At 42.1% G+C, this 18362-nt stretch overlaps 1 protein-coding gene across 2 annotated transcripts in view; it reads left to right on the forward strand.

Moving 5' to 3' along the window:
• Positions 1-6: 6 nt before the first annotated feature.
• RFX7 (regulatory factor X7) overlaps positions 7-18362 on the forward strand; it is an 81739-nt gene continuing 63383 nt past the window's right edge. For both annotated transcript variants that reach the window (XM_019533523.1, XM_019533525.1), the window contains exon 1: positions 7-333. In XM_019533523.1, the coding sequence (XP_019389068.1) occupies positions 200-333 (134 nt within the window). In that variant the 5' untranslated portion in view covers positions 7-199. The remainder of the gene's footprint in view (positions 334-18362) is intronic.

Below are 18362 nucleotides of genomic sequence, written 5' to 3' on the forward strand. Positions count from 1 at the left end.
CCCCGGCGGGGCGGCCGCAGGCGGCGCCGCGATGCGCCTGCCGCTCGGGAAGGCTCCCCATCCCCCGGCGTAGCGGCGGTGGCGGGACCTGGCTCGGCTTCTCCCCGTGATGTCCCCCGGGCAGCAGGGAAAGGCGACTTACTCGAGGTCCGGGGGAAAGGCCTAGTGTCTCCAGCGCTGCGCCCGCGCCCCTCCAGCGATGATGGCAGAGGAGCAGCAAGCGGAGCCGCCGCCGCCGCTGCCCGGCCCCGGGGGGACACTGCCAACCCTGGTGCCCGGGCTGCAGGGGGCAGAGGCCAGCGCCCTGCAACACAAAATCAAGAACTCCATCTGGTAAGAGCAGCCTCCATTGCCGGCCGCGGGCCCCGAGCCCTGCCTGCCTCCTGCCTGCGCCGCATGTGCCTGTCCACAGCCTGCTGCCTGTTTACTTCGTGCTGTTTGGGGTTTGGGGGGGGCGAGTTGGGCGGTATGATTTCATGTGCACGCCTGGCTCCGCTGGGCCACAATCCGTGTGCAAGCGGCTCGTGGAGCTGCAGAAAAACAAGTGGTTGAAAAACGTATGGGGATCCCGAGTACTCGGTGTATTTCAAAGGAAGAACATGGGGCGATAAGTTGCATGATGGTGTGTGCGTGCGTATGTGTGTGCGTGTGCCGGGGTGGGGGATGGGGAATGGAAAATGTGTTTACTTGGCTTTGCAGGCAGGCAGACACACACACACACACCCTACACCACCGCGCACACGACCCCCCCAGCCCTGTTGTGAATCGAGACCAAGCAGCCCATCATACATAACCATATTTAATATGCAGTGCAAAACCTGCTCGGCTCTGAGAGCAGTTACCTTCCCTAGATTGATTTTATTGTTTTGGGGGTTTTTTTCAGTGTTTATTCAGGATGAGAAATCATCCTTGAAAGGTTTTTCTGCATTTCCTGTGCAGAATATTCTTGTTAGAAATGCAGTGCCACATATGTGTGCGTGTAAATGTGCATGTGTGTTTATCTACACATGCACAGGTGTGTGTCTTCCCCCTCCCCCCCTTATTCAGAGGGTAGCAGCATTTTTTCCCCCCAGGAATAATATACAGTGGGGTGTGTTTGAGGGTTTGGCCATGTTATGTGTTGTATATTAATTTGTATCCCAAGATAATAATTATGGTGCATCTGTGTTTAAAATGATATCATCTTGCTTGCTTAAGCTATTTTTAATAATTGAATGTATTGTATAGTTTTATGCTTATTAAGCCCAGTTTTGCTATCTCTATTAGACCTATGCCCACTAATACAAAGTAATAATGCAACAAGGAAAATATATAGAGTATGTGTGTGTATATATAGTAAGTGTTACAGTTATAATGATCCTATTATACACCTCTATTTCCATGGATTTGCAGTCTAGCAATTGACATGTGATTGGGCTGTTACTTGGTATGGTGATATGCAAGTTTCTTTGTAACAATCTAGTTTCATTGCAGATTTTTAAAGAAAACAATCCCATAATAAATCCACATTCTTCTGAACTTGTATGCCTGTTTTAAGGCGGTGGGCATGAAGGGTAGGTTAGTTGAGTTTAGTTTGTCCTGCAAATGAAAAATTACTTTATTCTTGAAAAAGAAACAATGTGAAGGCCTGGCACCTGCAATGAATATGTGGCTTTTGGTGTATGTAAAAGCATTGTTTAGATCTAATTTAATGCTTTGAATATTGGGAATTGTGTATGTACAGTAATCCTTTCCTCCCACATTACCCATATTATGGATATCTAATAAACAATGGATTGACCTGGTGTTTATACTGCTTTGTACTATGGTTAGCATTCATGGTATGCAGAGTTAATGTGGAATTAAAAAGAAAACCAAAATACATTACACACACTGTTGAGGGAGAGGAGTATTATGAAGTGTAACTTTTGATTTCCTAGCTTTTTCATTTTTAAAAAACATTAAGCAGTAAATCACAATTCTCTGTCCTTAATCCACAAACAGTGGCTTTTGTTTAGTGTTTTTGTGTGCAATGAGGTGACTTAGGGAGGGAATATTAGCTATTGAATTTCCTGGCTGTGTAGTTTATCTTCAGGTTGTTTTGATTTATAATAGGTTAGGTGGTACACATTTTTACATTTTCTTCCTTTCCCAGCAACATGATATTTGGAAACCAGCTTCTCAGACAGCATGTTTATATTGCATTCAGATTGGGTATCATGTCCAAGTTGAAGACAAAATGGCTACTAAGTAAAAATCTCTCCTTTAATAAGAACATGCCTTTAAAAAAAAAAAAAAAGACTCTTGGGGATTACATGATTATATTCAAAGATACTTTGGTTCAGCTAGTGAGAGGATTTTGAATAAATAACCTTCCTTCCTTTTCAATACAAAATAACTTCTAATAGTTTTACCAAAAATTAATTTCTAGACAAGTGCAAAGTATGTGAACTAGTACTGCTGAAACCTCTGCCAGTATAGTTGTCTCATCTTCCAGTATAACAGGTAAAATTTGTGGATAGTTGATTAGCCATCCTTCATAGCCACATGACCTTTACTACTTGGCTATCCTGGACAGGTCTGAAACTTGTGTTGCACTTCCAGATAGTATCAGTTCCTTGCACATTATAGTATGGATAATAGTAAAACAACTTATTTTACAGTGCAGTTGTACTTCAGTATTTTAAAATGTTTTTAGTGTTTGTTTACCTACCTTTTAGAAAGTCCATGTGTTTCTCTATTGTTGTATTATTGGTAAACAGTATTCATATGAATGTCTAATTCCATAATATTGGCTGGTGTCTTAGTGCAAATATAATTACTCTCATTAGCCAGAAAGGGTAAGAAAGCTGTCCAAGAGAAATCATACATACTCTACTTGCAGGGAACACTGGAAAATGTATTCAGTCCCTGCTTCCAACTCAAGACTTAGTAGTATGTATGGAAGGTGCAGTGTATTGGCCATAAATATACTATAAGCGATTCTTGAGAAAATGCCAAATTGACAGTATTCTGTGTTTAGACATAACTGACTTAGAAGTTGCTGAGACTGTTTTCTCCTAAATATGTTTTGGAGGTTTGGTGTGTATGTTAATTCCTGACTTCTCTCTCAAAATAGGTAAATTTTTAGATTAGTATTTATCAGTATTTTCTTAACTGATATTTTTCCCCCTTCCCACACATGGTTTTGTGGATATTGTAGATGGACATTTTTAGTTTATAAAAAGTGTTTTTAGTCTGCAAAATGTATTGTCAGTGAAAATAGTGTAGCAATATATAGCAGCTATTGAAATACTGGACTTGTGGATCACAAACAAGTCTGTGCTTGTCCTTCTCCTGTACAGATGAATATAAATATAGTATGTGATGTAGGCCTCTAGCAGGACAATGAGTTATTCATAATCTCAGCTCATAGTTAATTTATTCTGTTTATTAAATTTAAAATGCAGACTGACAAAAGAAGTAGCTCTACTGTAGTTTCAAGCATGTAGTGTCTCTTTAAAATCATGCAGTGTTTTCATAATTTAAGTTGAGGGCATGGTCAGTGTGCATACTGAAGACTTTCAAATGTATTTAACAGGATTCAAGTTAAAAATTTTAATTGCATTTTAAATGTCTATTGGTGGAAATAGAGAATTTCTCTAGTATGTTTACAATGATCTTGAAGCATTGTCCATATACAGATGTGTTGGATAGACAGAGCTATTTAACTTGTGTCTGATTAAAAACAGATTAATGGTTCAGTGTTGCCTGCTACAGTTTTTTTCCCCCCCGCAAATGACCCCCTTGAACAAGCCCACTGAAGTGTTCTTTGTTTTTATTTTGTGTTACATGTATAACTTACTCTGACAGTTGGATATATTCTTACAGTGCTGATGAAAAGGACAAAAATAATATTAGACTTTTTCCCATTGATGGATTAGAAGTCTAGACTAGAAAGAACATGTCTTTGCAGATCCTAAACTGTCTGATTAAATGTCCGTTTGGGCAGGTTTGTAAATTGTCTTACTCTTCACTGGACATTGGGCCTTAATCTGCCTACTTTTATTTCTCTTTAGAGTCATTAACACTTTAATATTTTTTTGTGTCCAGTCACAAAAGCCAAAGGCAAGAAAACCTTACCAGTCAGCTATCTGTGTGTATAAACTAATTTCCGAGCACCTGCTGAAAATTTGAAAATGCTGTATTTTTTAAACCAGCACGGCAGCCGGTCATGGAGCAGGGCAGGGGGCGAATAGTGGCTGCTGGTCCTGGAGCAGCAGCTGAATGCAGAGCAGCAGAGCGGAGTGGTGAATGACGGTGGCAGCCACTGCATGCAAGCTTCCCCCTCTGCTTCCAGGAGGGCGGAGGGGAATGGCGGCCAGTCCTAGAGTGGTAGGGGGCAGATTTTTGGTAATTCCAGATTTATGAGGCTATACTGTATTACCAAATGTGTTTTAGTTCTAAACAAAGTTTGTGTACACAGCCAATGCCAAAGATGGAGTCCACTCGTAGTTCCATTAGATTGCAAAAGAGTATCCCTTTAGTAGAGACATCTAGAATGGTTCATACATTTAAAAAAAAAATAGTAAGTAGATATTAAGAAGTGAATTTCTGCAGCATGAACAGAGGAGACCAATATTATTTTTTTTTTTTTAGATAATTTCATCCTTATTTACTATCCTGTTATTGAAGTATAGATCACATAATTTATTAATGTTAAACCTTAATGGAAATATTAATGTTTATTATTTTGCATACATAGTGATGATTATTATATGAACTACTTATTTTCTGTTGCTGTCAATTGTCTTCTAACACTTATATCTGCACTTACACTCGGTATGGGCTTAGGTTTCTTCATTCAGTCTTGATACCAGCAATTCTTTTGTTCAGTTTTTGGGGGGGTTTGTCCTTAAAGCATATGCTGTGTTTTGAATGCATGAATTCTGCCTGAGAGGTGAATGCTTTTTTCCACATCTGACATGAAACCGCATTGAGGAGTAGTAGGCAGCGTGGAGTCTAGAACACAAAGCGTTGCCTTTGCGGTGTGTTTAACCAGCTCTGGGCGTGGGCTTCTGATCAGAATTTTGTTCTTAAGTCAGTCTTCTATTTAGCAACACAGAGCTGTATGCCAAAGCTGCATGAGCTGGGCTGCTCAGTGCCAAACCTAATGTGTGTCCTAGGACCCAGTTTAACTGCCATTAAAGTGAGTAGGAGTTGAATTGGGTCCTTCTTTATTCTGGACTCTTGTTATTGTGCTAACAAACTAGGTTGGCTGATTTTTATATCACTGTTTCTCAGTGTTTTGGAAGTTCACTGCCCTTCTGGTGAATGAGATCAATCATACACTCCTGGCAACCACACCTCCCTGTCTTAAAGTCTGTCCTGAGTAGACGTGGGTCTTTTCTGCTCCTCCTCATATAGGCAATCCCATGCTTTAGAAAATTCTGGTATGAATTTTTCTAATATTAGTATCTTCTTCCTTGTCTGTTTTAAGCAAGGAAATCGTTAGCATTTGAAGAATGAAGAGACAGTTCATACCTCAAAGCTGTTGTTTCAGCCTGTCTGCAAACTCAGGCTCAGGTACCTTTTTAACATTGTTTTTTCTGCAAGCAAGAATGTTTGGTCGTTAGGGGTTTTTTTTTTTTTTGTTTAAAAACAAAAACAAAAAAACCTGAGGCTTTTGAAAACAGTGAGAGGTTCCTTCATAGGTCTCTGCACCCTCAGCATCTCGTTCACACCTTCTCAGGGAGCGTGTTCACCTAATTATGGGGGCAAAAATATAAAAACAAATCTCTGGATTTTGTCAAATCGGGCAAAATCTTAGTGTCAAAGTAAAGTTTTTTAACAGGGTATAACAGGTTGAATGCCTTCAATTTTTTCCCATAGTCATGATATCTGTGTTTTCACTCATGTTAATAATATGTTAATGCTACTAATAAGTATTACAGTGAGCCAAACTTATCCCTGGTGCAAGATAGATGAATTGCGTCAAGGATTAATGGGGCCCAATATTCGGGCTGTCTATTGTGTTCTTGCTAAACTATTGATTAGATTGCTAATGACTTGGACCATCAACAGTGCAAAAACAATGCAAATGCCCTGTAAGAACACTTTAATATACTACGTAGCCCCTTGTATAGCTTTTCCAATGAGTAAGAGGATTTGTCTGTCTGGCGTTTTTCCCTCCAAACGAGGCTATCTATAAAGTTATGGGTGGAATTTTCCAAGGATTCTAATCCCCTACTTTTCATTGCATTTCCATTATATTTGGGCAGCTGCATCCCTTATGTTCCTTTTGCAAATCCCAACCATAGTGTACATCCTCTGCATTTGGAAGGAGAGAGATGTAAAACAATACTTTGATGGTGTCTGCCTAGGCATGGTGTGAAGACTAGTCATTTCTGGATAGAATAAACTGCATTGCATACAAATCCTAGTGATAGTAGGGGTTTGCCTGCACAGGGAGTTTAACTTGGGCCTGCAGTTGAACTGGATTAGTTATTCCTGATAAATTCTCTGTGTGGGTGTTCCTGCTCCAGAATAAAAATTTCTTACTCCAAATTAGTTTAAAGCCATTTCAAAGCAGATTGAAATAATTTGAATACAGGCATTTCTATTCTGGATTACAAACTTCCATTCAGGGAGTTAATTAGCAAGAGCTATTTTGGAATAATTCCCTGAAGCCCCAAGAGACTATGGGACAAATGAAGGATTAAAGGGAAAACCGAATGGGAAATAAGAAGTAGGTTTTTTGGACACTAGTTTGACTGTGGTGCTGTTCTCATAGTCTCTTGTCTTTCATGACATTGAGCTGAGCTAGTTGCAGCACGGCCCAAGTGCTTTAGGTTCCCTTTCTCTAATATGTCGATATTTATTCACATTTGAAAAAGACTTTAAATAAGCAGCACTGTAAAACTGCCAGGTGTTACTGTTTGTAACTCAATTTTCCCTGGTTATGTTTCTTTGCCTTGTAGACTCTATGGTGAGACATTCCTGTCCAGCGTGTATTGCTATTTATATTATATAATGAATGCTGGCTGCAATGTGTCAACCTCATCTTTGGTATAACATCTATACTATCTGTACCATACTTAGATATTTAGTCTCCCCAGATGGGGTCTGCACCACTTATCAGTTTCCCTTTTGTGCAGCTTTAGTTGGCTATTCCATTACAGTTGGTTGATGGAGTTGACTACATCTAGCCTGTCAGAGCTAGCCAGGTCTTTATCTGTCTTGTCCTTTCTCAAGGAGACATCCCTCACAAGCCAACTAGTCTTCTAATTCTTCCCTGATTTTTACAATAGCAAGATGGATCCCTTGGCAAAGTCTGTACATTCTAAAAGCCCTCCCATCAGTAGGCCAAGTCTGCTACTCTCCCTAAGGAAACAGGCAAGCTTTGTGGCATGAATGACATTCCTTAATTAGTGCCATGTTGAAGGGGAGCGGGCAGTAAGGGAAAGTAACTTTTCCAAGCAGGGGGCAGGCACCATGGTATCCTTGGGTCAGCAAGTGTAGAAGCCAATTTGCTCCGGAGGCATTTTTACAAGGTTAGAAAATAATCTGAATAAAATGAATACTGACCTTTATATAACCTCTTGATCTCAGAGTTGAGATTTTATAAAAGATCCTGGTTCCAAGTACAGCAGAAATAACTTTACAAAACTAAGCTATTGTAAGCCTGCTCTTAAAAAGACCAGAACCATCTTGTGCAGTTTTTGTTTTGTTTTGTTTTGTTTTGTTTTAAACGGTGGGATCCAATACAATTACTGGAGGGAAAAAACATATTTAAATAAAAAGCTTGGCAAAAATTAACTGCTGTTCATTTAAAATGCATAGGAGTACAGTAAATGGTTGACTTCACAGCATAAAACATACATAATCCCTTGTTTCATAAACATTTCACTTTCCGTCAAAGGAATTTTCTTTTTTTGCAACAAGTCAGACAGCGCAATAATACAGAATAGCATTTCTATTTAATTCTTAAAAAGCAAAGAATTGTCACTCGTCATGGATCTGGGTTTTCTGTTCACTACAGTAAAATGCAGTAAAACCCAGGTTTTCTCAGTTTTAAGGTGAAAGGTGCCGGAAATAGTGGGTTTCCCCTTGGAGGCTGGCAGAGTTCGAGCCTGCTGGGGGGGAGCAGGGGGAGGGTGGTCAGGCAGGAGGTGCCATGTTCATGAGCACATGTATACACACACGTGGGAGCCAGGCAGCCTGGAGAGCAGCTCCTTCAGGTAAGTGTGGTGAGGGACTGGGGGTGGAACTGAGGCCCCCGTAGTGAGGGAGTTGGGTGGGCCTGGGGCTACTGCCCAGTCTGGGTGGTGCCGGGTCCTGGGGCCAGAATGTGTGGCCACAGAGCCCAGGTGGGAAGTGGGACGAGGCTGTGAGTGGCTCACTGGGGATGGGGGAGGTAGCTCCCCACCACTGTGTGCATTCCTGGGGGGAGCGCCCCCAGATTTGTGCATGGGCTGGGCTGCTCACTGTGGGCCTGGGGCCCCCTGCCCAGCTGCCCGCCTCCTGGCGCTTCCACAGCCTGCTGGGGCAGCACTCGGCATGGCAGGGAAGAGCAGGGCTGGACGGGGAAGCTCAGTGCCACTGTTTCTGGGAGCCCTGTGCTGCCATGGCAAGGCTGCATGCCTGCTCCGCAGCAGTGGGGTAGTGGTGTGGAGGGCACCTCATGCCCCTTCTGGGAGTGTACACAGAGATGGGAAGCCATCTCGCCCCTCTCACCCACAGTGGGCAGCCTGCATCCACTTGCCCCTCCCCTCAAAATTAGCTTTGTTCCAGTCATGCCACCCATGAGGGAGGAGGAGCCTCTTTGCTGTGCTCCACAGCAGCAGCAGCTGCTGCCTCCCAGAGGGTGGCAGCTGGGGCTTGGGTGCTTCTGTGGGGGGGGGGCAGGGGGGGCAGACCTGGGTCCCTGACCCCGTAGCCCTTGCAGTTGGGGGCCCTCCCTGGCATGGCTGGCAGTGGCAGGGCCCTATGGGTGGGAGTGAGGGGCAGTGGCTGGGCTGGGTGGGGCTGTGGGTAGGGAGGGGCAATGGCATGGGCAGGGCATGGGTACATCAGCTGGGGCGGGGGCTGGGAAGGACAGCCGCAGCTGAGCTTGCGTCCTGGTAAGTGAAGGGGATGGGGGAGCTCTGATTTTTCCATGATTAAAACCCCCCAAAATCAAACGTCAAAAGTAATAGGTCTTTAGAATGTATTTTATTATAGTGACTGAGGCACTGGTAGGACAGATTGCTTTAGAATCATAAAAATATCAATAAACATTGTGTTAAACCAGCCAATACCTTATATATAGTGGTGTTTAATTTTAATTGCAGATTTTGGGGTTTTTAATCAGAGAATTTGGGATTTGTGTTTTTATCAGAAAATTTGCAATTTTTAAATGGAGAAAACCAGGGACCCTTTTCATTACATGCTGGTAACCTGTCCCCCTCCTTCTAACCACATTCTCTCTAAAGTAGCTCAGTTCTATTGGACTTACATCTACCTGTGTAGCTTTAATAACTTTATATATGTATACAAATTTTACTGAATTGTAGGTGTATGCACACATACCTGTGTGTGTGTTTGTGTGTGCGCGCGCACATACCTCCGTCCCCCACCCCAAACTGAAAATTCTCCAAAATTTCTTTCCAGCTGCTGTATAATTTAATCAAAAAAAGACCCCTGCTGGCAAAGAAACCATACTATTTAAGAATGATCTGACTTGCACTGAAGCACTGCCATTATTTTTTTGTTTTGTTTTGTTTTTTTAAAATAGATTTAAGGGGAGGATTTTTTTTATGTTTATATACAGATACCATACCTACTGTATGTTGCTTTTACATACTGGCTACTGAACTTTGTCAAATGGGACTATTTTGGGATCTGTGGGAGCTGCAGAATTCAGATAGGTATCTGAATTTGGATTTTGGTTCAAACCTAATTTTGCAATAGTTGCAAAAAGCTGCTGCAGTTGCAAAAATAGGTAGACTTGTTTTGACTTTCAGAGAGGCAGCCGTTAGAATTTCAGGGCCTCCGTGCGAATGAGTGACACATGAGTCCGTATCAAACTATTTGCAACATATATTAAGATGTAGAAATGTGATAGCCCCTACAATACTTACGGACTTCTGTCTCTAACTGAAGGATAATAGAAGCTAGATCTATTCTACTATTAGTTGTGGTTTTTTTGCTGGCCTCTGAGGTGGTTGGGTAGCCATTGCATTGGTTTTATGGGATAATGTGCAGAGAGTGGATTATTGTGCTTCAATGCAGTATTTCTTGGCATAGTCCTGAGGTGGTGTAGACATGGCCTTAGAGGCTTTCAGTTTTTTGCTAATGCAAAAAGCAGCAGCACAGTGCAGTCATATTGAGTTACGCTGGTTCCCTAGAACACTTTTAGTACTATGTTGTCAGGAAGCCAGTATCCCAGTAGTACTTTTGGGTTGCATGGTATTGGTTACCCTTCTGCAGTACATCCTAGGGTGTTTATCTTGCTCTTTAACATCTTTCTTGTTTCATCCATGTCAAGGTTTAAAAGCTCTCTGAAGATACTTTCAGCAGTCTTCAGAGACTCTGGCATGTTGTGTGCGCGCCTTCTTCCTTCCTTTTAAAATGGTGGTAGCATATTTAAAATAAACAGAAACTTACAAAAAAATAGATTATGATGTACCACCTTGGCAAGGGGCATTATAAGTTATACTTTAATCATTGTAAAGGCATGTATTGGGCCTGGAGTTTGTTGTTTTTTAAATATTTCTGGTCTAAAATATTATGTGGAGTGGCTTGTAAACCATTAAAAAATAAAGTAAATGCAATTTGCCCCTTAAAAAATGAGTCCCAAAAATTCATTGGTGACTAAGTATTAAGATTTTTTTTGAAGAGTGAAATTTGTTTTTTGACCTCCCCCCCCTTTGCAGATTTTCATGAGTAATTCAAGTTTGATTTCTGCTGCAGGAGTTGTAACTTGTGTGGCAGTACTGTATGGAAATCTGTGTAAATACAAAGTAAGAGCTAGTTCCTGTCTCAAAATGGTTGCAAGTTAGAGTAAAGCATGGCAGTGACATTGTGACATGGAAGTTGGAATGAGAACTCCATCCCATGTGGGGGTCAAACATCCTTTAGATATGAACCATTTATTGAGGCCAACCTGAAAAGATTAAACTTACAGGCTATAGTCTCTGTAGCAATGCTGTATATTATAACTTTAAGAGCAGCATTTGCTTTCTGGATGGAAAAGCTTACTAAATAAACTTTAAACTTTTTAGCATTTGACTTGGCATCATGGTCATTCCCTATATGCTCACAAGCAGTTGCCTATACTTTGTGCCTGCTCAGACACTCTGAAGTGGTTCATCCCATTCTGAAAGGAATACAGTAACACTCAACTTGCTTCTAAATGCATTTCATTCAGCCACGTAAGTCATGATCAGGACTGAACTCCCAGCCTTTAGAAGAATAGGAGAGACCTACTTCAGCTATAGGAGTACAGTAATTGGTATGAAGCATGCTCTTCATTCTCAGAAGGCAGCGTGCTGCTGCTGGGTTAACCAAGTTGAAAAAAACTGCAAAACATCGAAACAGAAGTTCAGCCCTCCCTCAACAGTGGCAAGCCTGTCAATATATGAATCAAGGCTAGATTTTCATCCTTCCAAATGCTTGTCTTTCAATGTAGAACCTCAATTTGTCCTGCTGTCAGGTGCTCAGCCACCTCGTATGCAGCTGCCATGGAGCTATTTGCTCTAGTTTGTCTCAGGTGTGTTTCCTTTCCATCATGTGCCTATAGTCTTAGGCTGTGTATACACATTCAAATGACTTGGGAGAATTCTCCCAGGTTTGTTCTCATGGTAGAAAAAATACCTAGAGGTGTCTGAACAGACATTTGCATGTTGAGCTCTTGAAGAGCAGAGCTTGCAGTGCTGACATTGTGCATCCAGGGGACCCTTCTGCACACATCTCGGTGTGCTTTGTAGGCTTCTTTAGTTTGCCTGGTGACAGATGGCAGCAATGCACAGGGCAGCCCTGATTGGCTGGCCCAAACTGCCCTGCAGGCAGTCTCTCCCTATAGCATAATGTGGGACTTGTAAAGGGGGTGTGTTCAGTTCCTTGCTTGGCTGGAACAGAAGAGTCCAGCCGTGACACGCTGTCTCCTGGGATGTGGAAGGGATGTGTTGGGAGTAAAACTGCCCTGGGATGCTGGAGGAGTGTGCTGTAGCTTCTCTCAGAAAAGAGTACGTACAAACATTTACTTCTGCAGGAGAAACTTTTGGGAGTGCAGCCACCCCAGATTTTGTCAAAGTCCCCCCCCGTAGCCCTCCCTCCCAGTGCTGCTGCTGCCTACCCCAAGCCCAGACCCCGCCAAGAAGAGCTTGGCGCAGCCCACCTGCCCACACAGATCCGAGGGCACCCCCCTGTGCCCTCCTGGGGTGCAAGCAGCAGCCGGTGGCACCCCCCCCAACTCCCTAGACAAGCTGTAGCTCCATCTTGCACCCTGCCCTGGCTGGGCAGCACCTGCCCCACTCCCTCCCTCCCTTCCTCCCTGCAGTGTTGATCTGCCCCCCTGCACACACCCCTTCCCTTCCCCTTCCCCATCCTCCGCAAGAGATTTACCAGCTGCATGCAGCTCTTCAAGCTGCTGGGTTCTGCTTCTTGCTGGCTGCGTGATGTGCTATGTCTGTGTGCGTGCAAGAGTATTTATCAGCCAAATTATTGGCTGCATCGGGCCAATTTCTGATGCAGCCAGTTTTCGTAATATCGGTGCCAATCCAATATCGAACTGATGTATCGGTGTACCTCTACCCCAAACACATGTGACGCTTGGGCTCTTTGCATTATAAGACTATGATATGCCCTTGGTCATTGCTGCAAGCAGTAATTTTGCAATAACTTACACCACGGTTCTTCAACACCTGGACTGCAGGCCAGGTTTGGCTCATAGCGTTGTGACATCTGGCCTGTGGGGCTCCTCATGGGTTTGGTAATTTGGCAGCAGGGCATCAGTGGCACTGCCAAATTTCCAGACCTATGAGGCCTTTCATGCTAGATTGGGTGCTGGATCCCAGCATGCAGGGCTGGGCTAGGGCAACACCGGGCCCCATCGCTCAATCATGGCATGCAGGGGAAGGGGGTGGCAATGGGCTCCCATGGACCCCTGGCATAAGGGGGGTGGTATAGAAGGGGGCCATGCTGGTTTCCAGAGACCCAATAGTGAGGGGTGGTGGCAGGCTCCCATGTGAAACAGGAGAGACTGGCTTGGCTAGGCAACAGTCTCTTCAAAGTGTTGAAACTCAAAAAAGTAATCCTATAAAAATTGGAAATTTGGCAGTTGTACTAGAGGAGAGTATAAGATTGTTGCATGGGCATGCAGGGAGAATATTTGGATGGCCAAGGCACAATTTGAGATGCAGCTGGCAAGGGGTATAAAAGGCAATAAAAAGAATTCTATAAGTATGTCAAAAGTTAGAGGAAGATCAGAGAAACCATAGGTCCCTTACTGAATACAGAAAGCAATATAATTATGGATGGCATAGAGACAGCTGAAGTATTTAATGCCTTTTTAGCTTCTGTCTTCAGAAATGGGGGCAGCTACCAGATGATGAGTGCAGTTGGCAGAAAACATGGGGAGGGGGAGACGAAGCCTAGAGTAATGGCAGAGCGGGTTCAGGATTACATAGATGCTTTCAAGTAGAAAGGGCCGGATGGGATGCACCTGAGGGTACTGAAAGAATTGGCTAAGGTAATTTTCAGTCATTGGCTATCCTTTTGGAGAACACATGGAGGGCAAGTGAGGTCCTAGATGACTGGAAAAGCACAAATATATAGTGCCCATCTTTAAGAAAGGAAACGAGGTTTCAAAGAACTACAGACCAGTCAGCCTGATTTCCATCCCTGGAAAGTTCATGGAGCAGGAGAACAAGGTGATCAGAAATGACCAGCATGGATTCACCAAGAGCTGCTCATGCCTGCCCAAGATGATTACCTTCTATAATGTGATAGGCTTTGTGGATGAGGGGAGAGCAGTGGATGTAGGTATACCTTGACTTCAGCAAGACTTTTGACATTGTCTTGCATGACATTTTCAGTAACAAGCTAGGGAAATACAGACTAGACGGAAGTATTGCAAGGTGGGCATGTAACAGGTTGGATCATTGTACTAAAAAAAGTCATCAATGGCTCAGTGTCTACTTGAGAGAAGGTATCAATAGGGGCTTCTCATGGGGTCTGTCAGTAAGGGCTTCTGGGTCCAGTATCTTTAATTTAGTGATTTGGATGATGGGACCAAATGCACGCTAAAAACATTTGGGGATGATGGCAAGTTGGATAGAGTTGCCAAACCTGGAGGGCAGGGCTGGCATTCAGAATAACCTGGATAGACTGGAGAAATGGCTCGCAATCAGTCAGATGAGATTCAGCAAGGGCAAGTGCAAAGTTTTGCACTTAGGATGGAATAATTGAATGCACAAGTACAGACTGGGGAGTGACTGGAGAGGCTGCAGTACTGCAGGACCTTGGGGTTACAGCAGACTATGAGCTAAATGTAAGCCAACAGTGCTCTTGTTGCAAAAAAACAACAACAACAAAAAAAGCCAACAGCATTACATGAATGTCACTTGCAGATCAAGGGGAGTGATTCTTCTGCTCTGTTCAGCACAGGAGATACCTAAACTGGAGTACTGTATCCAGTTTTAGGCCCCACGCTTCAAGAAGGATGTGGACAATTTGGAAAGAGTCTAGTGCACAGCAACAAAAATGGTTAGGCGCCTGAGAGGCAAGACTTATGAGGAAGGGCTGAAAGAGGTTATTAAGTTTGGAAAAGAGAAGACTGAGGGGGAATCTGATAACAATCTTTGAATACCTGAAGCGTGATTATAGAGAGGATGGAGATGGGCTTTTCTCTGACTGTAGGGGATAAGACTAGGAGCAATGGCCTCATGCTACAGCGGGAGAAATGTTAGGATTTTGGTAAGTGAGTGTGGTCAAGCACTGGGACAGGCTACCTAGAGAAATCGTGGGATCTCCATCCTTGGAAATTGTCAATAGCAGGTTAGATAGACATTTTGCTGGGATAGTTTAGTCAGGGATAGTCCTGCCTTGAGCAAGGGGCTGGATTGGATGACCTTGTGAGGTCTTTTCCAGCCCTACTTTCCTGTGATCCTGTGTTTGCTGCTGAAGTTTAAAAGGAAGTCAGACCACTAAACTGGTGGTGGAAATCATTGGCTAAAAACTTGAGGTGCCTGTAGATGTGCAGGGAGACTGCTCCAATGTGCTGTAATTACAGCGACTTGGAGCAGACTCGACTGAATCTGCTGGAACATACTAATTACCGTGCTCCAGCAGCCTCTGCTTCTCGTGTATCAGTGTCCCCACTCTTCAAAACCGCAGCAGGGGTTCTTTTAACTAATGCTGGTTCAATGAGCTTTAGTTAAGGTACCCCCATTGTCATGTTGAAGCGTGGGGACACTGATACATAAGATACTAGGAGCACTTTACTTAGGGGGGCTCAGACCTGCTCTAATTAAAGCACCCTCCCCCATCCTTGGCGCATGTGTTTAAAAACACCCTTGGAGCCAGTTCGCTGAAATGCTAGAAGAACTTTTGACAGCTGCAGGCAGTCCTGCAGGTTCAACAAATACTCATTTTAGTTTATTCAGCTAGTTTAGTTACCCAACTAGTTCATTCAGATACAAGGTATGGATCAAGTTAAGAGCTTGTTTGCTTCTGCCAGTCTTCAGGAAATGTGAGGTAGGAGCACAGGATGGAGTAACATCATGAAATAAACTGCCATGGTGACCAGGTTAAATCTGTTAGTTCATTGGCTGCTGCTGCTGATTATTTTATTTAATAAAAAGGGGTGAATTTTAAATAAAAATATTGATCATTTTATTATGTATCCAATATATTTAAAGTAACTAATTAAAATATTTTGTGCATTTAATCAAATTACAAACTTCTGTTTATCGGATTTTAACTCATGGAAAAGCTTCATTTGGACACATCCTTTTCTATTTTTTTACTTAATGTCAAAATTATAAGTTCAAATGAATAATTGTATAATAGCTATATTATTGATCAATGCCCAGCTCTGTGAAAATACTTAAATACCTAACTCCAGTGTTAGTCATCTAACACACAATGATTTGTCCTGAATAAAAATTAAATGTATAAATTCCTTTGTGGATCTGGGCCCAAGTATGTTTTGATCAGCTGGAAGCTTCAAATTTAAATTCTGTGCTGTGAATCAGCCTATCAAGGAAAATAGCTATAATTCCAATGCAAAAGTAAACTAAAATTCTTACTTTTTTTAAATTGTGACTTCTGTCAATTTTAAATAATTTGCCCTATTTTATTCCAGGAGTCTCTGACTTGAACTCATTCCTGTCAGAAATCTGTGTTCTTAACAAGGATTGACAACATGGATGTTTCCTTTTGTCATGGCAGGCTGCAGTGCAGCTAAAATCAAGGAGACTGATACTTTGTTTAAAAAATATTTAAGTTAGAGTGAGGCTTTGTACAAGTAACTTCTGCGTTTGTGCATTACAGCTGTTCTGTATAACGCAATAAAGTCTAAAGACATTTTGTGTGGCTATCACAAAATTGTGGTAGGAAGAGATCAAATACTTACACAAGTACATGCATACATGAATAATCCCACTCTTTCGGTAGCACTATCCATTTGCTTAGAGCTAGGTGCATACGTAAGGTGTTTGCAGCAGAAGGGCTAAGTTTTATATTTTATAACACCTAGCAGGAAATCTTTGCTACTCCAAAAAACTGCTTTCAAGTTGATTGAAGTTGTTTATAGAGTTTAAAAGCAAAACAATTTGATATTTATTTGTGAATTGAGATTTTCAAAATATGGGAAAAATAGGATCTTATTCTCATTGCCTTCAGGCTGCAAAGTCAGATTGGATTGTAGGTTGGCTGGAGCAGTTAACTTCTACAAGTTAATGTCTGTTGGAAGGTGGGATGGGTTGCGAGTATAATATGGCCTCTTAGCTCCAAACAAAGCTTATGAACAGGTGCAGGGTTCAGTTCATATTAACCGTTATTGCCAAGACAGACTTGTCTTTTAAGGTGATTATCTATGTTGAAAGTGTGGCATTTTCAGATTTTAGATGGTAGAAAAATGTATGAGGAATTATGAATAGCTACATTAACAGTCTAAAACTATAAATTGGAAGAAAAGAAAGATTCAGTGAATCGCTTGATTCAGGTTTGTTTTTTTTATGTACCCTGGTTGCAGGCGAGTGGGTTAGCCACTTCCTCCCTTCTTTAGGGTCAGTGGGTAGGCTCTGTACATCCCATGGCATTCCTGTGAGAGAGAAATGCTTTCTACCATTCCCTGCTAATCCCAGAAAGAAACAAATCATAATAACTTGATTAATTTGACACTTTTTATAAGAACAAACACAAAATTTCTCTATAGCATATAGTTCACAGTTGGGGAAAAAAGCAGCCCATTATTAAACCAAACTTAGTTATAAATGTCTATGAAAGACATTGTCTATGAAACACATTCAGGACTTGAGTTTGGGATAGCCATGAGAGGTAAAATCATTAGTTATTTAAGTCATCCCAACTGGATGCAAGTAAAACCTTCAGGGAATACAAGTACATAATTTGTTTGCTACACTGTGTTGAAAAAAAAAAAAGCTTTGGAAATGTGTGAATAAGTATATCAAGACCTCTTTTGGTAACCCTGAGCCTGTAAAACAAGGTGTATTCACCAAGATTTCCTTCTGTAACATGACAGGCTTTGTGGATGATGGGAGTGCAGCAGATGTGGTATACCTTGCCTTTAGCTGTGCAGACCTCCAAGGAGAAACTGAAGTGAAAAACCCGTTCTGAAATGATGTATGTATGACATATCAGAGCCTTCTCTGTGCTGAGTGTCCACTGTTAAATTGGAACTGGCCCCATGGCAAATTACCTGAATACCTGCTAATCCTGAATAAAGGAAATATTGGACCTTAAACTTGTTGGTGCAAGACTAAGTATTGGCTAACAGACAGCTATAAAAAGAAATCTGCATTTTTCACACAAGTTAAACTTTAGGGGAAGAAAACATCTGGAAAAATTGTGTTTGCTGTTTTGAGCAGTTTTGTGATTCAAATGGTTTTGACAATGAGGAATTAGTGAGCTGAGTGCAGGTTTAGTGATCAGGAATATATTTTGCATGATCTTTATCTCCTTGTGTGGTATATAAGAAATCCTGAGAATGAAGTTCTGCCAGCCTCTTTCAATGTTTCATTCTCCATAAATTAGCACAGAAGACAAATAAGGCCTGAAAAGGTAGTATTGTGGCTGTTCTACTCATAGTTGTATTGGTCTGATTAGCAATGTGATTTTACATAAACTTTGAAGAACTTTGTGGGTCCAAGTTAAATAAATATGCCCCACAAAGTTAT

This window comes from Crocodylus porosus, unplaced genomic scaffold (genome assembly GCF_001723895.1).
Source record: "Crocodylus porosus isolate Cpor-Errol unplaced genomic scaffold, CroPor_comp1, whole genome shotgun sequence".
Lineage (NCBI taxonomy): Eukaryota > Metazoa > Chordata > Crocodylia > Crocodylidae > Crocodylus > Crocodylus porosus.